Source organism: Lissotriton helveticus, chromosome 2_1 (assembly GCF_964261635.1).
Source record: "Lissotriton helveticus chromosome 2_1, aLisHel1.1, whole genome shotgun sequence".
Taxonomy (NCBI): Eukaryota; Metazoa; Chordata; class Amphibia; order Caudata; family Salamandridae; genus Lissotriton; species Lissotriton helveticus.
In genome coordinates this window covers 2,122,137,288-2,122,163,440 of record NC_136059.1, presented here as the reverse complement: position 1 = coordinate 2,122,163,440, position 26,153 = coordinate 2,122,137,288, and the positions used below count along the sequence as shown (strand labels likewise).

Sequence of the window (26,153 nt, the reverse complement as noted above, 5' to 3'; positions counted from 1 at the left end):
CTTGACTGTGAATCACTTTAGTAGACAATAAGGTGATCTGAGATACAAGTCCTTAAAATTTACATCAAAAGTACATGAACTAATAAGACTGTGACAAGATGGTAGAACAAGCAATAGAGGCAACAGAAAACCATCACTTCTCTGTCTAACTTCAGGTTTTTGAGTCAAGTAATAGTGCATCATTACTGTCTGACCTGGCACCATTGGCTTGGGTCTCCTTTCCATTTTTTTGCTTTTGCCTCCTGTGTTTTTGCTGTATGTCAGACTCCGCTTTGCTGGTCTAGATGCTTTGGGCACTTTGCCACTGCTGTTCAGTGAGGAAGTGCAAGTGCTCCTTTTGTAAATTACTGTTATGGATTGGTGTTTCCATGATTGGCTATTTGATTTACTAGTCAGTTACTAGTACAGTGCACCGTGTGTGCCCGGGGCCTGTAAATCAAATGCTGCCGGTGAGCTTGCAGCACTGTGGTGCCACCCACAGAAGCAGCCTGTAAATGTAACTCTGGCCTGCCATTGCAAAGCCTGTGTGCAGTCTACTACTGTCATGTCGACTTGGCAAGTGCACCCACTTGCCAGGTCCTACCCTTCCCTTTTCTTACATGTCAGACACCCTAAGGTAGGCCCAAGGTACCCCTGTGGGCAGGGTGCAGTGAATGTGACAGGTAGGACATGCCTGATGTGTGTGGCAGGTCCTGATAGTGAATTACTGCCAATTTCGTTTTTCACTATTGCAAGGCTGCCTGTTCCCATAGGACAGAATGGAGAGTTTGTTTATAGCATCTTATGAACATAACTGGACCTGGGAACAAGGTAGGAAAATAAAGTTTAGCATGCCTGAACTCAGAATGATAAAGTGCATCTTTTAGTGAGGGGGATTTTTACATTTTGTGTTTGAAAATACCACTTTTAGAAAGTAGGTATTTTCTTGACTAACCATCCAGTGTGCCTCTGCTAGGTTTGTGTATTGCATGTCTGGCTTTTGGATGACAGGGGCTGGAGAGGGGAAGTGACTCCAGCAGTCTGATGAGTCAGGGCTGGGCTGAATAGACCTGGGCTGCATTTAGAGAAGGGGGAGGAGATTTCCTTTCACCTGAATGGGCCTGGTCTGCCTTCAACAATGCTGTCTTCACCTCCTGCCAGGAAGCTGCACCAGTGAGGACAGAACTGGGTTTGGTTGGGTACAGACAATCTCTGCCTTCAGAGAAGAAATGCTTTTTGTGTATAAAAAGAGGGGCCCAGACCCCAGACTTTTAGATCACTTCTGGTAATCAAGAGGAACCTTTGCCAAGGAGAAGAGCCGGAGAAGCTGAGGAGGAATACTGCCCCTGTGCTGTTTGCTGTCTGTGGTTGGCCTGCAGTGGCTGCTTGCTGCCAAGGAAAGGAGAAAAAAGACTTTGCTGTTTGCTTTGTCACCTGCTTGAAAGAAGATTTCCACGGGCTTGAACCTGAGCTTGCCTCCTGTTCTGAAGTCACAGGGACACAAAGACTTCACCACCAGCTCCCCTGAATTTCCTTGCTGGGAATTCAGGCCTGCAAAGAGGCGCTTGCTGCTGTTCTGCGTGAAACAACAAAGGGTTTGGCTAAAGCGCAGTAAGGCCGCGCCGTGTATGATTCTCAACAAAACAGGATGCCAGTACTGCTATCTGATTTAACACATTTAAATGCACAATGACTTAAACAATTGTAGCATTACCACACAACAAATTGTGACTGTATTAATCTTTTTATTTTTTGAATATTCTCAATTATTCCAAAACAGCATTATTTCAAAAATTCTAAAGAGATTTTATAAAGGAGAGGAAATATTTAAAATCTATAGTCCATTTGGATGTGAAAAAGTGGGTATTTTTTTGAACACATAAAGAGGAGAAATTTATTTAGAAGTGTTGGGGCTACAATCACACATCACATTCATCATCTCTCATTAAGTCAATACAACTGTCCTGTGTATTCATCTCGCAATCAAGGGAAGTGTGCTTCAAGAAATGAAAAGGAAAAAGAAGAAAGAAAAACGTGAATAGCCTCACCAGGGTTCAAACGAACCGCTTATTAGTAAATGCGGTGGGGTGCTATTTTAATTTTATATTTCTAATGAAAACATCATATATCAGGCCATCAACACTTTTTACAATCTCGATATTTCACAATAATATTGTCACAAGATTGGCCTGGAAAAAGAAAGAAGGTCGACGCGTTTCGAAACCCCTAAATCATGGGGATTCTCTTCAGGACCTTGAGGGATCAGTCCTGTAAAAGAATAAAACAACAATTCTTACTAACCTAACTCCTAAGTAGAACCTTCAACTTTAAAACAGACAAGCTTCCTCAGCTGAATTACCTTGTCTTCTTAACAATCCTGCGTAACTCTTTGTTCCAATGCACTACGTCAGCTATCCAAATTTCAAGATTATTATCGTGGCCAAATTCCACACGCACAATCAATTGTCAAAAAGTTACCGTCGTGGTCTACGAAGCAAGGCGAAAACCATGTGATGTTGTATTATACACAAACAATAAAAAGGACTACATATGACTGGCAACTCGCAGATAATTACCTTCACAAAGGGGGAGAATCTTCCTGAAGTAATACAGGCGCTGACTCATGCAGTTCTTATTTCATCACCCGATTCCTATATGGGATGTAGGAAAATAAAGTGGAGTCGGTTTTATGTTGAAGATTAAAACGCGTTACATCTTCCTTCAAGAATTAAATCTATGGACATCCGTATTTGTCCTGTTCCCAAGGAGACCTGATGCTATGTGTCTCAGTTGAATCATTGCACGAGATTCAAACAGTTCCTGCTCGTGATTACACCAAAGCGAAGACAGTTTCCTAGCTCATGCGGTTTAAAGGATGCCTTTTACTCTTGAGTGGTGTTTCTCATTCAGATTTCTGAGACATACCTTGTTTTTTTAAACGGATCTCCTCTCGACCAGCACAGCGTCTCACAGTCCGTGGCTGCACTCTGGGTCTGTCGCTTCCTCGGCTCCGTTAGATTATGTTCATGTGCTGCATGGCATTGTGGGGAATGTAGTTATTTCTGCAAGTTGGTGCGACCGCTTTTGCAAAAACTGCAATTTTCATTTCAATTTCTATTCCGTGATTCCTTTTAATGGTGAATCACTCTTCAAGGAAGTTTGTGACATTGTTGTTGTATCCTGGCAATGGTCCTTAATGAACGGATTCATCGTGGTTCCCCAAAAGGGGAGTACATTGTTTTGTAGCCTTGGTCAAGTTGGATCTTGGGCAATGTAGTATGATAGTTTTGAATGTGCATGCTTAGATGTCTTTGTAGAAATCCTTTGATCCACGAAACTTTGTTAATTGGTGGGTGTAGTGGTGCATTAAAGATGATATGACTCTAACCTCTTGGGCAATGTAGTTTGATGGTTTTTTAACATGCTTAGATGTCCTTATAGAAATCCTTTGATCCACGGAGCTTATGGTAAATCCCATTGTGGGTGTAGTAGTGCATTAGAGATGGTATAACTCTGACATTTCATTTAGTCCTGTGACTGCAGAGTTGTATTTTAAAATTAGAGTCGCTTCTCGCGAAGACAATTTTTCTTCCAGGTCACCCCCTCTCGGGTCGGGTTCCACCTTGGAGATCACGGTCCATTTCAGATCATTTTCTGAGTGCGAATATTCAGTCTAGTGTTGTACGAGTGGTGCGGTGAGGATGTTTCTTTTGATTCGCGATTTATGCTGATTTATTCGCTGTCTCACCTCTTGGCTGGTTTTCCCTATGTACAGTCTGTTACAAGGGCATAAAATGCCATAAATTACAAACTTAGTTTTACAGTGTTTGAATTTTGAGTGCCTCCATGAAATGCCATTATGTTGAAACAAGTCTCTCTCCATTGTAAGCGGAGAACACACGCATGTTCCACATTGATGGTGGCCTGTGATAGGCGGTAAATTCATGTATTCCCTGAGTGATGGGGGCTTTTTCATTGGCATAGCTGTTCTGACTATGTGGTTTGCCACACTCTTATCTTTGTTGAACGCAAAAAGCGGCGTTTCATTTAAGTGTTCATCCAAATCATTGACAAGGTGCCAATTTTGACAAATCTGTCTTTTAAGCCAATTCGACGTGGGGCAGAAAGTTGATACACATACTATTCTGTTTTGATCATTTCTTGTCTTTTTTGTCAGGAAACTGTCTCTTGGTGTCCACCAAGCTCTTTTGAGCGCACGCTTCAAACGTTTACTTGGGTATCCGCGAAGTAGTAGTCTCTGTTTTAGGGCATTAGCATGAAACATATATTCGTCTTTGAATGTACAATTTCTCCGGACACGTAAAAAATGGCCCAGCGGTAAATTTTCTTGGAGACTTCTTGGATGATAGCTTGTAAAGTGTAAAGCTTTGTTGCGGTCTGTCTCCTTTTTATACAGAGTGGTGACCAGATTTCCATCCGTACAGTACACTTCTACATCCAGGAATGGTAATCTATGCTTTGAATGTTGTATGCAGAATTTTATGTGTTCAGTCCGATTATTTAGCCACTGGTGGAAAGACAATAATTGTTCCTCAGTCCCTGACCAGGTGAAAAAAATATCATCTATGTATCGGAGCCACCCTCCGATCCATTGTAGGTAAGGGTTATTCTCGTAGATGAATTTGTCCTCAAATTGACTCATAAACAGCACTGCCAGTTCTGGGGCAAAAGGACACCCCATTGCTACACCACGGGTCTGGAAGAAGAAATCATCTTTGAATTTGAAGAAATTTCGTTTCAAAGCTAATCTTGCCAGATCCACGATAAATTCAGTTGGCACCTTCATAGGTCTTTCTCTTGTGTTCAGAAATAACCTTAGTACTTCCAGCCCCTCTTCCTAGGGGATCTGGGTGTATAGAGATGTAATGTCCATGCTTACTAAGTAGTCTTTGTTCTCTTCAAAAGATAAGTCAGTCAGTTTGTTAATGAAGTCAGTCGTATCCTGCAAGAAAGACTTGACTTTAGTCATGAAAGGTTTTAAGAAAAAATCAATAAACTTTGAAACAGGTTCAAAGAGGGAGTCACAGACAGACACTATTGGTCTTCCAGGTGGTTGTTTTTCATCCTTGTGGATTTTTGGTAATGCGTAAAACAAGGGAATATGCGGATGTTTGTTCTGCAAATACTCTAATTCCTTTTTTCCGAGGAAACCTTGTTCAAAACCCTGGTTGATAATCGCGAATAGTTCTCTCTGTAGTTCTTGGGTGGGGTCCTTGTCTAGTTTTTTGTAACAGCCTTTATCCAATAATTGTTTATTAATCTCTGCCGTGTATGCTTCCACTACCCAGATGACTATGGAACCACCTTATCGGCTTGTTTGATTATAACTTCTTTATCATTGGCAAGAGTTTGTAGAGCGTCCCTTTGATCTCTTGATAGATTAGGTTTGATAAAACCTGCTTTTTTCTTCTCCTGTGATGAAATTGCCGGGAGAATTGATTTTTCGAAGGTCAGAACCGCTTTTGGTACCTTGCTTGCGGGGGGACAAAATTTAGATTTCTTCCTAAGACCTGTTGTTTCTGTACTCTGTGGCGGAGTTTTATCCGCAAAAAATGTAGTCAACCTTATTTTCCTGCAGAATTCGATAAATTCTGACTTAAGCGGGATGAAATCTGTGTTCCGAGTGGGCACAAATCATAATCCTTTTTCCAAGAGGCTACTTTCTTTTGTTGTTAGAACCTTGTCAGAAAGGTTATAAATTGGTGATTTTAGTTTTTGTAATTGCTGTAGTTCTGCCTCCATGTTGACATTTCCCATGGTTGGACAAATCTGGTTTTCACGCGTGATTTTGGTTGTCCGCGTCCTAAAAAAGGTTGTTGTTGTTGTCCTCCTTGTTGGTAATTTTGTTGTTGGAAATTGGGTTGAAGAGAGCCTCTTCTTGCGTAACCTGGTCTATAATTTGTGTTGTCCGCTTCACTACTACTAGATGAGGATGTGTCCGAAAAAGTGATGAAATTGTTTCGGGACCTTCCCTGATTTTCTGGGAGGAAACGTCGTGCTTCTGGTCTAGTGTAGAAATCTTGTTGCAAGTAAGGGTATGCTTTCTCCAGTGAGAAATTCCTCTTATCTCTTTCAAAGTTACTTTCTTTCTGGCTGATTGTATAATCCTTAAACTCGATGATATCTTTGTCTACTTTATCCAGCAGAGCTTTTGAATCCGTTATGTGTTGATTATTTTTGATTTCTGTTTCCAAAGCTTCTATTTCTTCTAATTGGACTTTAGATAGACGTAATGCTGTTTCCACTGTTAATACCATCAAGTCTCTGCTACATTTGGTCTCTATTAGGCTGTATTTTATTTTATAAATAGGATCTTCTGTGAATACTACTGGAATGTCCGAGATCACCGCACCGAGTTCGATGCAATGTGACGCATCGTCCCGGATCGTCACATTGCATCGAGGCACCAAGTCTGTTGCATCCTTTGGGGACACAGTAAGAAGCAGACGCATCACCTCCCCACGCAGTAAGAAACCTATGCATCACCTCCTCTTCAGTAAGGAATCAACGCATCACCCCCTCCTTCGTTGCAGTAAAGAACTGATTTGTCACCTCCCCCAAAGCAAAGAACCAACTCATAACCTTCCCTGAGTGTATAGAACTGACGCGTCACCGTCCCTATGACCCAGGTACTTTATGAGAAAAGTGTTGCATCTGCAATTTGCTGGAACTGAACTATTTGTACCATCTGAAAGTCATATTTTTATTACTGTAATGTGGATTTTTGTTGTTTGGTCTTGTTTTGATTTAGATAAAGATTACTTATTTTTCTAAACTTGTGTGGTGTCCATTTGTAGTGTTTTCACTGTGTTACTGTATTTGTTCACAAATGCTTTGCACACTGCCTCTGAGATAAGCCTGTCTGCTCATGCAAAGCTACCAAGGGGGTAAGCAGGTGTTATTTTAGGAGTGTATCTCCCTTACCTTGACTAGAAGCAAGGGTCCCTACTTGGACAAAGGTACCTACCTCTGCCAACTAGAGACCCCCATTTGTAACATGTACTCACTGGCGAGTTTGAATAACGTTTAATGGAAGGATGAGTGTTGGAGTATGACAATAGGAAAATGGAAGAGAGGTGGGAAATGAGTGCATGGGGGATTAGTGAGTAAATGGGTTGGTGGATGTGTGGATTACCTGTGTATGGATGGATGGAGGCATACATTGGTGTTTGACTTCATGGGCAGATGGTTAAATGAATAGATGAGTGCACAAATAGATAAATAAGCGAGTGCATGGATTGCTGCAAGAGTGGATGCGTGAATGGGAAGTATATTGATGCATTCATGGGAATTGTTGTTAGGAATGGTTACACAACTTGGGGTGGGGGCTTCACATCAAAAGAGTAAGTTACACCGGGCCTCTGTTCCTCAATGTATAGTATTATTTAACCGCATGCGTGCGGGCGGAATTCCGCCCGTACGCTGGGATTTTAAAAAGCGCACTTTACATGACGAGCTGGGCTCGTCATGAGCGTGCGAGGAGGCTACGCCATGACGAGCCCAGCTCGTCATGAGCGTCGAAGGGGTTAAACCCACCTTCCTCAACTTTATTTGGATGTAATTCGAAGTACATGAAAATGGATGCCCACAATATGCCAAGAATTACCAACATGAACCAAGGGCCAGCATTATAGCAAAATATTGTACCATCACGCCATGTATACCAGGGCCTGGATTACGAGAGGCGTGAGTGCCCTGATTCCAAGAATTACCACAATTATGCCAGCATTACAGTGAAATGAGGATGTATCTTCATGACAAGGACACCCACAGATGCTCACATTTTGGCTAACAACTAACACATTTATGGCGGGAAATGGATCAATAAGGCCATGGATACCCACAATACATAGAAGGGATGTATACACTTAGTCTCAGTCCAGTGCTCAACATAGCTCTTCTCTCTCCTGATTCCAGATGCTGATGACCTTGTGAATGCCTATCTGATCTTGCTCTCTTGCACCTTTCACAAAATCTATTCAGATGTATTGTATGAAAAGGATGTGGTAGAGAAAGCTCCCTCTCACTCGGTGTGGATAATGTGTGGGACAAAAATATGGCAGCAGAGGCCATGTCTGATCCCATTCTGCACCGGGGTCTGTGACGTTTTTTTCAGTGAAACTGTGCTTGGAGAGTCTATGTGCCCGCAGCAGGGGATGTGTTGACAGGCTCTCTTTCACAGCCCCCCAGTCCTCAACCAGCTAAAGTTACCAGAGCCTGATTACTGCTGCCATGAACTATCAGAGAAAGTCAGGATATAGGACAAACCTAGAACCATCATAGTTTATTGAGTGATACAAAGTTAGAAACAGTCACCATAAGTATTTGAAATCATGCCTTTAATGAGCCAATTAGCTGTAACAGACCAACAGGCTGTAATGAAGACTGATCAAAAATGGGAATAATATTCAATGTTTACATTAAAGCAAGTGGGGCTGACCAAATGCCACCCTATCAGTGAACTGTGTTGATTGTCTAAGCTCTTTAAAACATTCATTTCTGCCTTCAGCCTGATATAAAAATATTTCTTCAAACAAATATGAACACAGTTTAAAATGAGAGGATTTGTTTTTCACCTACATTCGGAGGACCTCATACTGTTGTTAGAGATACCTGTGAGTAATAAGCTTTGAAATTTCTTATATAGCATGCTATACAATACACTACTTACCAGAAACCATCACCGCTGCATGTAGCAATTCTTTTAGAATCCTTGTGGCTCCACGCAATGCAAAATATCCCATTCTTGCCGTGCTTAAAGATATGGAAAATATGCATTCAAAGTGAGACATTTTTCTTATTTTGGATATTTGAAGCGAAAAAGAGGTACATGAAAAACAGAAAAATGTGAACTTAAATTACAAAAAAAGAAATTGTGCAGCAGGACAAATTTACATTCCCATCTTAAAGTAGTCTCCGTACTTATACTTCTTCATTTTACCTACAGAATTTCTATTTATTAAAAAAAACTAAAATACATTCATCACTGTTTGCCACAATGCTTGAAATAACTGTTGAATGCCCAATAATGTTATGCAGAAGTCTTTCTGAATACTTGGTGCCCCTTTTTAAAGTACCTGAAAAAAGTGATATGTGTGGAACTGAACTGTTGTCACTTGATGAGCCATTTGATTTTGAGTTCTGTATTGTGAGCACCATACTGTTTTAAAAATGTGTTAATATTGAATCACAGGAGAGAAATAACATCACAAAAATGTGGTGACACAAATTCATGTAGGAAAAGTCAGCTGCATGGTATTTCAGAAAGTTGAACAAGTTAAATACCTTAGTTAACACACTTCCTGGTTCCTATTCTAACAGCGGGGTTCTGGCCACATGTATCAGACTGGATCTGAATCTTTGTCTAGCAATTTGCTCTTAAACGCCGATAGGTGGTCCCAATGCGCTATACCTGTGCGCTGATCACTTTTCCTTTTAAACTCTTCCATGCCTTCGGACGTGTATCCACAGGACCAGATTAAAAGCATCACAATGTTCAATATTGAACTTGGGTCCTTTTTAGAACACTGAAAGTCTACTCAGCATAATGGAGTGGGTACACTATGAGAAAAATGCCCTTTCCACCGGGAAGGGTCAAACCTGTAGGCACTCAAAAGCGAGCCTTTCGCTTTTAAACAAATAATTCATATAGATTCTTAAAATTCAAATCAGTATTTATTTCATCATGTGTTCCTTTGTAGGTATCCAATGTATTCATCACCACATCAAGGTAATATTATATATAGCTTTTCCAAACATTCAGATGCATATAGAGGCATGTATATGTTCTGTTTGTGCTTCACAGAATTACAACTTAGCCCCAATCAGACCCTCCAGTGCTACCTTAACTGATTGTAAGTGAGCATTGTTGTGGTTCATTGGTTTGCCAAATATCATCTGATCATATGGTGAAGCTGCCTTTTCAATCTTAATTACTTGATTTGTTAATGGTTTATATGCGTCATGGTTACTGTGGGACTCCCTTCTAGTACTTTGTGTTCTATAAGGTGGGCTGACCTTCTGTTTCACCGGGTCAGAGTGGTTCTGTTCTGAGTTCTAATGAGTGAAAAGAATGTGTTTGTGTGTTCAAACGAGTTTGTGACTTTTTTGGGGGTATTTTCCAGAGTCCTGCTGATTTGCTTGTGTTCAGAGGGTTGGATTGCCTTTTGCATTCCACATGAATGGTGGGTTCTTTATCTATTCCGTAGGTTGGGGTGATCTCCATAGGGTTGGGCTGTTTTATTCATGATGCCAATCTGGTCACTCTTGTATGTTTATGCAGTCCATTGAGTTATTTTGTCTAATGTGTGCATTACACAGCGTTGAGTATCTTTGTTAGATAATTTTAGGAGGTGGTGGGTTAGGCTGGTATTTTGGTGTTGTGCCAGAGGGTGCCTGGTTAGTTGGCACATGGCCGGGTTAATTTTGATGGTTTACTCCAGGTCAGCTGGGTTTGCTCAGAGTTATTTATGGTTAGGCTTGTCTGTGTGTTCTCAGTTATATCAGGTTTCCTCCTCCTTAGTGTCCAAAGGGTTGGCCAAGTTTGTTCATGCATTACATTAGGTCGGGTTGGTTTACTTGTTCTTTACACAGTGTCTGCCCTCTTGTCTTAGTAGACGTTCTTAGGTTTGTTTGAGCAGTTGTGTTCAATTTTGTTTTGGTCTGCAGTCATTTTACCTGCTCGAAAGGGAGATGATGTGGCGTAACAACCAGAGTTGTTGACATTGAAACTGAGGATCCAGGTTTGAGTCTTGGCGTCGGCTCAATATCCTTTGATTTTGGACAAATCACTTAACGTCCCCCTCCCTCTCGGCACAGCGCCTGGATACCCTCACGGGTAATCAGCTGCGCTCTAAAATTCCAATTTGTTTTTTTTTTATTCATGTATTTGTGCTTTGCTGACTTGTTACCCAGTTTCTTTTCTTTTTAGATCTGTTTTTGCTGTTCTCGTCACAACCCTTCAGAACAGCTCAAGGTAGATCTAGTCTTTGCTCTCTTTCTCCTCTGCACACCACAGTTTCACCTCTGCCTCTTTTTCGTCTATGTCCCCTCTACCCCACTCACTCCGGTGTTAGTTCACCACTCTGCTACTTTATTTAATCTGCCTTGCGCTTCCCACCCACCAGCCTTCCTCTCACACCCTACTTTGTTTCTTGCGACCTCCCTCAACACATTTAAATATAAAAGCCACGCATGCAGGCCTTGCATGGCTGTTGCAGATCTCTGGTGTTTTCTGTGTAAAAAAAGTCAGGGGAGCTCATCCAGTCCAGGGTGTGCTCTGGACGCTGGTACCTGTGGTCCTGATTTTATCCTTGAATAAACAGGACTCCATGCCACAGGATGTAAAGCAGTGACTCGGTGGCTATCAGTAATTTCCGAGAAAAGCAAAAAATGGGTTCCTACCTTGGCCAAGAAGAGGGGGGCATTTATGTGTACACACCCTTTGGGTCACCACTGCTTAATAGAAATATCGTTCCTGGGCAGAGATAACCTGTGTATTTAATTATTCTGCAGTTAAACTAGGGGATACCAGGGATTGTGTGCTAAATTCTGTATATTAGCTTGTTACAAATTGAGGCAAACGTGAGAGGATTTTTTACAAATATTCTTTCCTTCTGCAAATCAGGAAGTTAGCTTTAGGATGTGGGAAGAAGAAACCAGAATCATTTCGAGCTTTAAAATAAATGGGCAGAGGTACGATTTCAAAAGGTTTGCATACTAACAAAGTCAGTTATTTTTCTCACAGTGGACCTTCTCGGACCTATTCAATGGGCCATGGCCTGTCCACGAAAGTGGTGTCCAGCTGCCCTCAGACTCTCAGGGGAGAAAAGCGTTAAGGATGTGCCAAACACCGGTCCCGCAATGTGTCAAAAGGTGTGATAACTGCTACCAACCTATACTAAAGCAAATAGAGAATTGCATTTCCAAGGGATAACAGCCTTCACCTGTGGGCTGCTTCCTCTGTTCAATATTCCAGGTTGCCTATTGAAAGTGGAATACTCTGCTAAAACAGTTTCCATTGATTTAAGGCTGAAAATGAATGATTATGAGTAATATAAAGTGCCGCAAAAATTGTGCTAAATTTCGATATTTGTGCTGCTAAATTTCCATATTTGTGCCGCTAAATTTGCGAATCCATGCCGCTATATCCTGGGGGGTCTGAATGCATTTCGGGACCAGCCCTTCCTCAGGGGGTGTTCCCTAAACAAAAGTAAAATGTGTATCAAGTTCAAGAACAATCATGAACGCGTAGGAAATAATTTGCCTATATATTTGAACTAAGTGAGTTTAGTTCTAGAAGTTGAATAAGAAAAAAGGAGGAAAGCATTCTCATCGGTGTCCGGGCGATAATGTCGGTAAGCTGTGTGCTGTGTAACCCCAAGAAAACCGAAAATCCAAAAAGATTGCTGGTGTGAAATTGCGCAGTTAGTTATCATACAGAAAATTAAGAAATTTAAATTAAAAAGGATACACGGTGGTACAAGTAGTGTTTACCAGGTATCTTCGGTGCGTAAAGCCATAGGTGCTCTATTACTTCTAAACAAGTGTGAGTCCCGACGAGAAGCGTTGCGGTGTATTATACTTCAGTGGTTTTAGTGCCTAAATAACGATCACCGACTTGCCTGCTTGCATAACAAGCATTTACAATGCAATGGTCTCGGCATTATTAACCCCTTCAGCGCTGATGACAAAGCCAGCTCGTCATGGGCGTTACCTGCGCTACGCGCATGACGAGCTGGCTTTGTCACGTTACGCGCGATTTTCAAATTTCAGCGCACAGCGGGAAAACCCGCTAGCGCGGTAGAGGTTAAAGGTAGAGCTATTGGCATTGCTCATGACTTTTTTTTTTAAATCATAAATAAATGGCATTGTCATTTACATTGCCAATAGCTTAATCGTTAAATAAATGGCATTGTCAATGTCATTTACAATGCCAATAGCTTAATCGCTCGCAAATGCATGACCTATTGCATTTACACCCACACAGAGCCACACAAACAAAGCCACCCACACACACATACAGAGCCACCCACACAGTCATTCACATAGAGCCACCCTCACACAGACAGAGCCACCCATACATAGAGCCACCTACAAAAAAAGCTATCCACACAGAGCCACACACACACACACAGAGCCACACAGCCACACACACAGAGCCCCCCCACAAACACAAAGAGCCCCCCCCACACACACATAGCCCCACACACACACACACAGAGGCCCCCCCACACACACAGAGCCCCCCCCACACAAACACACACACAGGGTTCAGAGTGGGGAAAGAGGTGGCGTTTTTTTGCTGCGCTAGAGATGGGATCAGCCCCGGGATTCTTGAGGGGGTACCGAATTGCAGAGACAGTGGAATTTCAACAAAGTCAGAGTGGGAGAGGCATTTAGAAACAGAAATCTGTTCATACCTGGAAAGGCAGATAAGGGAGGAAGCTAAGAAGCAAAAGGCGAAACGCCGGGACGAAAAAGAATCCAAATAGTGAGATGAAGAGACATGATGCGTAAGGTGGTGGGAGAAAGAGGTGAACTAGGACTTGGAAGCCCTGGCATTCGGCACCCAGAGCTTTGTATTGCAGGACGGGGGGTTCTAAGAAAAACCTTGAGCCCTGCACTTAATACCATTTATGTGTACAAATTAAGCCCTGTGAAATACTAACTATCCGCCTCCCAAAAGCAGATTATAGGGCAGTAGCCCCACTCCTCTACAGGCATGGTACACTAGAGGTTCACTCTCTGTTCAGCAGAGTGCAGTACTCTACTTGGGACTTGAAGGTGGGTTCGGAGATGTCAAGGCTACAAAATTAAAAAGGTGGACAAAAAAATCTACAGAATAGCACATGTAAAAACTCTGCACTTGGAAGTCATTTTGGGGCCTCAATCGTTTCACTGTACAACTTCTTCTGGCTGGTGTTTTTCTGGCCCTACATTATTGAACTAATGAAAACTCCTAAAAACCTTCCTTATCACAGAAAACATTTTAGTTTCTAAACTTGCAAATACCGAAAAACAGTAAGTTCACAGCCCTTGATACAATAGAAAATATACTGTTGGTGACTGAACAGAAAACATCTTTTAAAACCTCAACTGGCTGAAATAACAATAAGAAACCTATTGACAGTAGTGTAAAAAATCAAAACTCAACTGGGAAGAAACAAAGGTGAAGTGGAAACAACACATTTCAACTAAAGTTGGCATTTCACCAAACAACCGCATTCCATCTGATCTTTGCTAGTACAAAGACGAAGCAAGAAAAAGCATGCAGCCGGTAGGGTTTATGACCATTTTTTGTGGGAAAGGATGAAGAGAGCGTACCTCAAGTGTATGTTAATAACTTAGAACTGAGTGACAAGTACAAACTCAAGTTACATGACAGATGCTTGAAAAAGCCTCCCACACATGATGAGCAACATGAATAGTGTATTCAACTGTATCGCTATTGCTGCTATTATTATATGGTGCTTGTTTAGCGGACCAGCTACCATTATAATGACACTACAGAACTTTTCGAAACTCGGGGGCAGATTCATTCACAGTGGTTCGGATATTTCCATCACAGGCTACAGACTCATCCGATTTGTGGAGATGTGTGGTCAGGATCTGTTCGTTTGGAACACAAAAGGGGGTGTTAATGTAGTGATATTTTCTACAACTGATAATGGTCCAGTTTTGGAACCGTATATCATATTGCTTTCACTCTCACGTCAGAACACATAACCCAGGTCAGCATCGAAAGTGAAAAAGGACTGCTTGTTTACATAATTCGATAACATAATACTCTGTTTAATATAAGGTATTAATGTCACAGGTGGTGTGCTCACGTATCCGTTCTTGCCTTGCTCATGACAACCAATGGCTGGCTGTGTAAAAGAAGCACGAGATGACAAGCCTGCAGGCTGCTCAGCAAAGAAGCATTAGTAAAGAAAATAGGTATCGCTATTTCACGAGTGAAAGATGTTTTATTGATTGGCTAGTGCGTGTGCGATTGATTGGCCAGGGTAATGAATGGAAGGGGGGGAGAGCGACGAAGGAGAGCTGCGGGCAGAGGGAGGGGGGGAGCGGGACGAAGGAGAGCTGCGGGCGGAGGGCGGAGCGGGACGAAGGAGAGCTGCGGTCGGAGGGAGGGGAGGGAGGGGGGGAGTGGGACGAAGGATAGCTGCGGGCGGAGGGAGGGGTGGAGCGGGATGAAGGAGAGCTGCGGGCGGAGGGAGGGGGGAGCGGGACAAAGGAGAGCTGCGGGCGGAGGGAGGGGGGAGCGGGACGAAGGAGAGCTGCGGGCGGAGGGAGCGGGACGAAGGAGAGCTGCGGGTGGAGGGAGGGGGGAGCGGGACAAAGGAGAGCTGCGGGCGGAGGGAGCGGGACGAAGGAGAGCTGCGGGCGGAGCAAGGGGGGGAGCGGTACGAAGGAGAGCTGCGGGCGGAGCAAGGGGGGGGAGCGGGACGAAGGAGAGCTGAGGGCAGAGGGAAGGGGGGACGAGCAGAGCAGCTCTGGAAACCACCACCGTCTTTCTCCGAGGCAAAGCAGAAATGCCTCAGAGAAAGCATGGTAATTTTCGCATTCGGGGGCGTGTGTTTTTAGGTTTGAGTGACGGATGACGTCACAGGTAGAAAGAACCTAAAAATACACGCCCCCAAATCCGAAAGAGACGGGGCTTGGCAGGAGTGACGCCCTTCTCCTCCAATGGCTGGCCTCCGTTTAGGAAGCCAGCCAATGGAGGAGAGAGGTGGGATAAACGACCCTACTAAGAAACATAAGATCTCCTCCCGGAAGCTGGCAAGCCAGCATTTCCGGTCCGAGACCTAAAAACGTGTGCAGCGCGTGTCCATACCTGTTAGGGCCGTATGATTGTGTGTCGCTAGTAGGTATCTTTCCGTGTAATGCAGGAGCAGAGCTGCCCCGGATATATAGTTGGCGTGACCCGGAAGAACACGCCCGAATCGGCAGAACGTTTGAATGCGTTGTCTGGGTAACCTTGACGCAGAAGTTCCTGTAGTGTGTACCCGTGCGAGGGGACGTTAGATAGCGTGCGGAAAGGTTAGAACCTCCTAAATAAGGGACAAAGGAATGAGAATAGTAATGTAAAGTTAAAGATTTTGGTACTGAAAAGGAATGCGAGTCAAAATGGCAGCGATGCCTAAATGTGAAATGGCTTTACTCGTGTAAAAGAGGCTACGAACAAAAGAGTGGGGAAAGTGGGCAAAGCAGAAAATCATAATATAGCTCACCAAGTAATCATGAGACCATTGACAAGTTACGTTCGGTAGCGACAAAAGAACTGAAAAGTTTGAGGAACAAGAAGAAGACAATGAAACATAATATAGCTAACAAAGGTAGGCATTGAATAACCTGAAGAAAGACTCTGGAATAACTTTAAAACTTTGGACAATATGGGGACATGGTGGTGATGGACAGCAAAGACTACAAGGCGGAAGCCTTAAGACAGCTACCGGATTCGGGATTTTCTAAGTTAATTGAAAAGACTACTTATGTAAAAGCAAATATAAAATATCTTTATTTTCTCACTGAGTTGTAGTACAAATGAATGCTTAAATACAAGGAGGTAACGTTTCTAAAAAGTGATTCTACCCAGGTTCCTACTTTCTACCACTTACCTCATAAATGTTTTGTGGCACCCCAAGGAGCTCGATAGTTTAATCTAAAAAAATCCCTTTAGAGAATATATATATATATATATATATACCACAACCTCTTCATCATGTTGAATTCCTGAAGTCCAATGTGATGGACACAAAGGATTACAAAAAGTAAATTAGAATATATAAACTGGGAGGAGGACTACTACTTCTACATTACTACACTTAACATCAGTAGTCTTTAACATCAGTAGTCTTTATACCACCATCAGGCACAACAAAGCTTCCTTAGCATGCAAATAGTTTTGGTAGACAAGATCTCTAGTATACTATGAGTACACCCTGATGCTACTCATCATTTAGAATTCTGTCTAACAGAGAACATCTTTACATTTGATTACAGGTATTAGACAAAAACATGGGACTGCGTTGGGCACTTGCTTCGCCTCGAGTTATGCAAATCTCCCTGTTGGGAAGAGTAGGTGGCATGGGTGGACAATATGTGCTAGTGGACAGACTAGTTGGTGATTTGGTACCGCTACTATGACAACCTTTTCCTTATATGGAAGGAGATGGAGAATAAAGCTAGATCATTTGTGGAACCATTGCATTTATTGCAGATGGCTAGTATAAACAACAAAGAGATAGCCTACTTGTATTTTACCATCACAGCTATAGACAGAGAGTAGTGACTAAACTGTACACAAAGCAGGAAGCTTGAAATGGTATACTGCACACAATGAGTAGAAGCTCCAGGAACCTTAAATGAAACAATTGGGAGCTCCTAAGAGCTAGGACAAACTGTACATTGGATAGTGACTATGAGAAAGCTAAACATGATATGCTGAGACAGTTTACCAATAGAGAGTACCCACAAAATATTCTAGATGCATCATTCAATAAAGTATCTAAGTTCCAACAAACTGATACCCTGAAAGAGAAGAATGTTACACGCTTGATCCCCAAGGCAATGATGCACCATTATTCATTACAAATTTCAATGTAAAAGCTTCTAGGATTAGACAGATTCTTAAAGAGAGTTTCCAAATAATAAAGACTGATCCTGTCTACATAACTATAGGAAGTTTGCTTTGTATATCGTGTACTAAAAAGAAGTACACTATGCATAGAGTCCAAAGAATCCCCAAGTGGAACACAGAGGTAAAAGCAAATCATTCTATGCTCTTTTTGTGGAGAGCAGTTAGGCTTATCAAAGGGTAGTGCTAAGCATTTGTTGTACTAACTAACAGAGGCAGTAAATGAGACACACACTCAAGAATAAATCCGAGACCAATTTCTAAAAAATGTTAATTATTTTGTATGACCCAGAACACAGTTCTAAGGTAATTACTTTCAGAGTTACGATTTTTCAAAGTTTGGAAAATATATCACTTTTGACACAGGAAACCAATGCCCAGGATACCAGATCCACAAAGGTAAAACACCAATGGAAACAATGGGGAGAAATATGCATATAAAATCAGGCATTGCTTTCGCGAATTTCACATTCTCATTTTAGGTCAATGTTGGGGCCAAGTCCCAAATTCCAGCGAGAGAAGTTGGGGAGCATCCCTGATCAGGAGGGAGCAGAGTGCTCAGGGTTTTATAAACTGGTGCACAAAGACGAAGGGGGCAACTTGAAAATGCACGAACAGGTGGACTTACAAGTTAGACCGTGGGTCTCCTTGGAGGGAGAAGGTCACAAAGACATAGGAACCATGGTAGCAGAGCTGGTTGGTCAGTGCTGAGGCTGGTAGGGTGAACAGGTCAGCCAGGCGTTGTGCGTCTTCAGGGTCCTAGAGGTCAGGAGCAGGCAACTTGGAGAGGCGATTTCGGCACTTCTAAGCCACTCAGGAAGTGGGTCTTGGGTGTCTTGATGTCCCTTCATGGTTGCTCTCTTCTGGTGCTTTGGGAGTCCAGTGTGGACTCTTCTTCTTGGGTTTTACCATTGGGGGTCTGGTATCCTGGATATTGGTACGCTGTGGCTCCTGTAGGTCCTGGTAGTGCATCTAAACTTGGTGGAGATGCAGATCTAACTCTCAGAAGCTGTTGTACCTCTTCTTTCTTCGGTGATGCATCAAGGTCATCGGGGTGCAGCAAGTCGACAAACCGGACTTCCTGGGATCAGGGTCTGCGGTGTGCAGGGGATTTATACCTTCACTCCAAGGGAGCTCCTTGGTGATTTCTCGAAGGCTGGAAGTGCTATGGGGTCTGGGAGTCAGGGTTCAGGACGACACAGCAGCAGCGATTGTTGAGTCCTTCTTGCAGCTGGCAGGGTTTGGCGCTTTTTCTTTCTGCAGCAAGGCTTCTGTTCATGTGTAGCTGAGTATTCTTTATCCTGGACTTCTTTGGTCTGATGAACCTGATGTTCAGGTAACACCAATACACATCCATCTCTCGCCCTCCGTTCCGCCCCGCCTCGCCACGCATTCTGCGACTTTCTCGCCCATCGCACTCACAAGCGCCCGTTCCCTCCTCCCCTTCCTTCCCTTACCCGTCTCCTTTCCTCCCTGTACAGCACCGTAATTACTCACAACCCGGTCCTGAAGATGATCCTGATTGATAGGATCAAAACGTCGTCGACCCCTCAGCGCAACTGATGGCGCATCTCCTACTGTGGCTCTGCTAAAATTGTTCTCAAAACTTTATATCTTACATTGTAAATCACTGTTTTGAGCCACATTGTTCTCTAAATACACGGTATATATTCATGCACATCTGCACCACGCACCGTTTTCGCTGATTACACAATTTTCACTTGCGTCGCCACCTTATGTGTCACGTACACATTTAGAGCACCAAGTCCAATTCGGGTTGTTTTCGTATTTATTCATCTACAGTGCTGCTACAACTGTACATTTGTTAATTTTGATCAAAATTATATGATGCCACTGTACTATATGCTACTGCACTCTATGCTACTTCACTTTACTCTGCACAATTCTACTCTAGGCTTTTGCACTCTACGCCACTTAACTCTATGCCACGTTTCTCTACTCTGCATCACTCTACACCACTGCACTCTACAGTAATCTACACTACACTGCACCACTCTCTTTTGCATCACTGCAGTCTAAACCACTGGAATCTACGCCACTCTACACCACTCTACTTTTCGCTACTGCATGCTATGACACTCCACTCTACGCCACTGCCCTCTACTCTGCACCACTGCAATCTGCAACATTGGACTCTATGCCACTCTACTCTATGCCACTCTAATCTATGACACTGTACTCCACAATACTCTATGCCACAGCCCTCAATGCCACTCTACTTTGCACCACTGCACCCTATGCCACTCTACTCTACACCACTCTATGCCACTGCACTCTACCTCAGTCTACTCTGTACCACCCTATTCTATGCCACTGTACTCAACTCAACACCACTGCACTCTATGACACTGCACTCTACTCTGCACCACTGTACTCTACTCTACTTCACTCTATGGCCCTCTTCTCTGACCATCCCATTCAATGTGCCAGATGTAGGTTGCAAAAAACACAGTTGATGGACAGAATGTAGAACAATATCATACATTCACCCCAGTACAAGGATCTGGGCCTAAATCCATCGTTTTTTTGCACTCCACACCACCCTGGGTTATACACTGGCTATATGCAAATCAGCTCTGACCCTGTGCCTCATGGGAACAGTCCAGTCCGAACTACCAAGCCATGTCTTTCCCAGACCGGAATCAAGCATCCAAGGACCGGTTTCTGGCTATCAGCCTTCATCAGCCTGGATAGCTTGACTCCAGTGGTGTGGAGAGCCTGGGACTCACGTCTGAGCATACCCAGCCCACTCGGGGTGAAAATTGCAAAAAACACAGTTGATGGACAGAATGTAGAACAATATCATACATTCACCCCAGTACAAGGATCTGGGCCTAAATCCATCGTTTTTTTGCACTCCACACCACCCTGGGTTAGACACTGGCTATATGCAAATCAGCTCTGACCCTGTGCCTCATGGGAATAGTCCAGTCCGAACTACCAAGCCATGTCTTTCCCAGACCGGAATCAAGCATCCAAGGACCGGTTTCTGGCTATCAGCCTTCATCAGCCTGGATAGCTTGACTCCAGTGGTGTGGAGAGCCTGGGACTCACGTCTGAGCATACCCAGCCCACTCGGGGTGAAAATTGCAAAAAACACAGTTGATGGACAGAATGTAGAACAATATCATACATTCACCCCAGTACAAGGATCTGGGCCTAAATCCATCGTTTTTTTGCACTCCACACCACCCTGGGTTAGACACTGGCTATATGCAAATCAGCTCTGACCCTGTGCCTCATGGGAACAGTCCAGTCCGAACTACCAAGCCATGTCTTTCCCAGACCGGAATCAAGCATCCAAGGACCGGTTTCTGGCTATCAGCCTTCATCAGCCTGGATAGCTTGACTCCAGTGGTGTGGAGAGCCTGGGACTCACGTCTGAGCATACCCAGCCCACTCGGGGTGAAAATTGCAAAAAACACAGTTGATGGACAGAATGTAGAACAATATCATACATTCACCCCAATACAAGGATCTGGGCCTAAATCCATCGTTTTTTTGCACTCCACACCACCCTGGGTTAGACACTGGCTATATGCAAATCAGCTCTGACCCTGTGCCTCATGGGAACAGTCCAGTCCGAACTACCAAGCCATGTCTTTCCCATCCAGACAGAATGTAGAACAATATCATACATTCACCCCAGTACAAGGATCTGGGCCTAAATCCATCTTTTTTTGCACTCCACACCACCCTGGGTTAGACACTGGCTATATGCAAATCAGCTCTGACCCTGTGCCTCATGGGAACAGTCCAGTCCGAACTACCAAGCCATGTCTTTCCCAGACCGGAATCAAGCATCCAAGGACCGGTTTCTGGCTATCAGCCTTCATCAGCCTGGATAGCTTGACTCCAGTGGTGTGGAGAGCCTGGGACTCACGTCTGAGCATACCCAGCCCACTCGGGGTGAAAATTGCAAAAAACACAGTTGATGGACAGAATGTAGAACAATATCATACATTCACCCCAGTACAAGGATCTGGGCCTAAATCCATCGTTTTTTTGCACTCCACACCACCCTGGGTTAGACACTGGCTATATGCAAATCAGCTCTGACCCTGTGCCTCATGGGAACAGTCCAGTCCGAACTACCAAGCCATGTCTTTCCCAGACCGGAATCAAGCATCCAAGGACCGGTTTCTGGCTATCAGCCTTCATCAGCCTGGATAGCTTGACTCCAGTGGTGTGGAGAGCCTGGGACTCACGTCTGAGCATACCCAGCCCACTCGGGGTGAAAATTGCAAAAAACACAGTTGATGGACAGAATGTAGAACAATATTATACATTCACCCCAGTACAAGGATCTGGGCCTAAATCAATCATTTTTTTGCACTCCACACCACCCTGGGTTAGACACTGGCTATATGCAAATCAGCTCTGACCCTGTGCCTCATGGGAACAGTCCAGTCCGAACTACCAAGCCATGTCTTTCCCAGACCGGAATCAAGCATCCAAGGACCAGTTTCTGGCTATCAGCCTTCATCAGCCTGGATAGCTTGACTCCAGTGGTGTGGAGAGCCTGGGACTCACGTCTGAGCATACCCAGCCCACTCGGGGTGAAAATTGCAAAAAACACAGTTGATGGACAGAATGTAGAACAGTATCATACATTCACCCCAGTACAAGGATCTGGGCCTAAATCCATTGTTTTTTTGCACTCCACACCACCCTGGGTTAGACACTGGCTATATGCAAATCAGCTCTGACCCTGTGCCTCATGGGAACAGTCCAGTCCGAACTACCAAGCCATGTCTTTCCCAGACCGGAATCAAGCATCCAAGGACCGGTTTCTGGCTATCAGCCTTCATCAGCCTGGATAGCTTGACTCCAGTGGTGTGGAGAGCCTGGGACTCACGTCTGAGCAAACCCAGCCCACTCGGGGTGGAAATTGCAAAAAACACAGTTGATGGACAGAATGTAGAACAATATCATACATTCACCCCAGTACAAGGATCTAGGCCTAAATCCATCGTTTTTTTGCACTCCACACCACCCTGGGTTAGACACTGGCTATATGCAAATCAGCTCTGACCCTGTGCCTCATGGGAACAGTCCAGTCCGAACTACCAAGCCATGTCTTTCCCAGACCGGAATCAAGCATCCAAGGACCGGTTTCTGGCTATCAGCCTTCATCAGCCTGGATAGCTTGACTCCAGTGGTGTGGAGAGCCTGGGACTCACGTCTGAGCATACCCAGCCTACTCGGGGTGAAAATTGCAAAAAACACAGTTGATGGACAGAATGTAGAACAATATCATACATTCACCCCAGTACAAGCATCTGGGCCTAAATCCATCGTTTTTTTGCACTCCACACCACCCTGGGTTAGACACTGGCTATATGCAAATCAGCTCTGACCCTGTGCCTCATGGGAACAGTCCAGTCCGAACTACCAAGCCATGTCTTTCCCAGACCGGAATCAAGCATCCAAGGACCGGTTTCTGGCTATCAGCCTTCATCAGCCTGGATAGCTTGACTCCAGTGGTGTGGAGAGCCTGGGACTCACGTCGGAGCATACCCAGCCCACTCGGGGTGAAAATTGCTAAAAACACAGTTGATGGACAGAATGTAGAACAATATCATACATTCACCCCAGCACAAGGATCTGGGCCTGAATCCATCGTTTTTTTGCACTCCACACCACCCTGGGTTAGACACTGGCTATATGCAAATCAGCTCTGACCCTGTGCCTCATCGGAACAGTCCAGTCCGAACTACCAAGCCATGTTTTTCCCAGACCGGAATCAAGCATCCAAGGACCGGTTTCTGGCTATCAGCCTTCATCAGCCTGGATAGCTTGACTCCAGTGGTGTGGAGAGCCTGGGACTCACGTCTGAGCATACCCAGCCCACTCGGGGTGAACATTGCAAAAAACACAGTTGATGGACAGAATGTAGAACAATATCATACATTCACCCCAGTACAAGGATCTGGGCCTAAATCCATCGTTTTTTTGCACTCCACACCACCCTGGGTTAGACACTGGCTATATGCAAATCAGCTCTGACCCTGTGCCTCATGGGAACAGTCCAGTCCGAACTACCAAGCCATGTCTTTCCCAGACCAGAATCAAGCATCCAAGGACCGGTTTCTGGCTATCAGCCTTCATCAGCCTGGATAGCTTGACTCCAGTGGTGTGGAGAGCCTGGGACTCACGTCTGAGCATACCCAGCCCACTCGGGGTGAAAATTGCAAAAAACACAATTGATGGACAGAATGTAGAACAATATCATACATTCACCCCAGCACAAGGATCTGGGCCTAAATCCATCGTTTTTTTTGCACTCCACACCACCCTGGGTTAGACACTGGCTATATGCAAATCAGCTCTGACCCTGTGCCTCATCGGAACAGTCCAGTCGGAACTACCAAGCCATGTTTTTCCCAGACCGGAATCAAGCATCCAAGGACCGGTTTCTGGCTATCAGCCTTCATCAGCCTGGATAGCTTGACTCCAGTGGTGTGGAGAGCCTGGGACTCACGTCTGAGCATACCCAGCCCACTCGGGGTGAACATTGCAAAAAACACAGTTGATGGACAGAATGTAGAACAATATCATACATTCACCCCAGTACAAGGATCTGGGCCTAAATCCATCGTTTTTTTGCACTCCACACCACCCTGGGTTAGACACTGGCTATATGCAAATCAGCTCTGACCCTGTGCCTCATGGGAACAGTCCAGTCCGAACTACCAAGCCATGTCTTTCCCAGACCAGAATCAAGCATCCAAGGACCGGTTTCTGGCTATCAGCCTTCATCAGCCTGGATAGCTTGACTCCAGTGGTGTGGAGAGCCTGGGACTCACGTCTGAGCATACCCAGCCCACTCGGGGTGAAAATTGTAAAAAACACAATTGATGGACAGAATGTAGAACAATATCATACATTCACCCCATTCCACGCATCTGGGCCTAAATCCATCGTTTTTTTGCACTCCACACCACCCTGGGTTAGACACTGGCTATATGCAAATCAGCTCTGACCCTGTGCCTCATGGGAACAGTCCAGTCCGAACTACCAAGCCATGTCTTTCCCAGACCGGAATCAAGCATCCAAGGACCGGTTTCTGGCTATCAGCCTTCATCAGCCTGGATAGCTTGACTCCAGTGGTGTGGAGAGCCTGGGACTCACGTCTGAGCATACCCAGCCCACTCGGGGTGAAAATTGCAAAAAACACAGTTGATGGACAGAATGTAGAACAATACCATACATTCACCCCAGTACAAGGATCTGGGCCTAAATCCATCGTGTTTTTGCACTCCACACCACCCTGGGTTAGACACTGGCTATATGCAAATCAGCTCTGACCCTGTGCCTCATGGGAACAGTCCAGTCCGAACTACCAAGCCATGTCTTTCCCAGACCGGAATCAAGCATCCAAGGACCGGTTTCTGGCTATCAGCCTTCATCAGCCTGGATAGCTTGACTCCAGTGGTGTGGAGAGCCTGGGACTCACGTCTGAGCATACCCAGCCCACTCGGGGTGAAAATTGCAAAAAACACAGTTGATGGACAGAATGTAGAACAATATCATACATTCACCCCAGTACAAGGATCTGGGCCTAAATCCATCGTTTTTTTGCACTCCACACCACCCTGGGTTAGACACTGGCTATATGCAAATCAGCTCTGACCCTGTGCCTCATGGGAACAGTCCAGTCCGAACTACCAAGCCATGTCTTTCCCAGACCGGAATCAAGCATCCAAGGACCGGTTTCTGGCTATCAGCCTTCATCAGCCTGGATAGCTTGACTCCAGTGGTGTGGAGAGCCTGGGACTCACGTCTGAGCATACCCAGCCCACTCGGGGTGAAAATTGCAAAAAACACAGTTGATGGACAGAATGTAGAACAATATCATACATTCACCCCAGTACAAGGATCTGGGCCTAAATCCATCGTTCTTTTGCACTCCACACCACCCTGGGTTAGACACTGGCTATATGCAAATCAGCTCTGACCCTGTGCCTCATGGGAACAGTCCAGTCCGAACTACCAAGCCAAGTCTTTCCCAGACCGGAATCAAGCATCCAAGGACCGGTTTCTGGCTATCAGCCTTCATCAGCCTGGATAGCTTGACTCCAGTGGTGTGGAGAGCCTGGGACTCACGTCTGAGCATACCCAGCCCACTCGGGGTGAAAATTGCAAAAAACACAGTTGATGGACAGAATGTAGAACAATATCATACATTCACCCCAGTACAAGGACCTGGGCCTAAATCCATCGTTTTTTTGCACTCCACACCACCCTGGGTTAGACACTGGCTATATGCAAATCAGCTCTGACCCTGTGCCTCATGGGAACAGTCCAGTCCGAACTACCAAGCCATGTCTTTCCCAGACCGGAATCAAGCATCCAAGGACCGGTTTCTGGCTATCAGCCTTCATCAGCCTGGATAGCTTGACTCCAGTGGTGTGGAGAGCCTGGGACTCACGTCTGAGCATACCCAGCCCACTCGGGGTGAAAATTGCAAAAAACACAGTTGATGGAC

The 26,153-nt window shown here is 44.6% G+C and overlaps 1 protein-coding gene across 2 annotated transcripts in view; it reads right to left on the bottom strand.

Moving 5' to 3' along the window:
* Window positions 1-26,153, bottom strand: part of WDR17 (WD repeat domain 17) — a 953,840-nt gene that overhangs the window by 607,781 nt on the left and 319,906 nt on the right. For both annotated transcript variants that reach the window (XM_078677682.1, XM_078677683.1), the window contains exon 10: window positions 8,672-8,754. In XM_078677682.1, coding sequence (XP_078533808.1) covers window positions 8,672-8,754 — 83 coding nt within the window. The remainder of the gene's footprint in view (window positions 1-8,671; window positions 8,755-26,153) is intronic.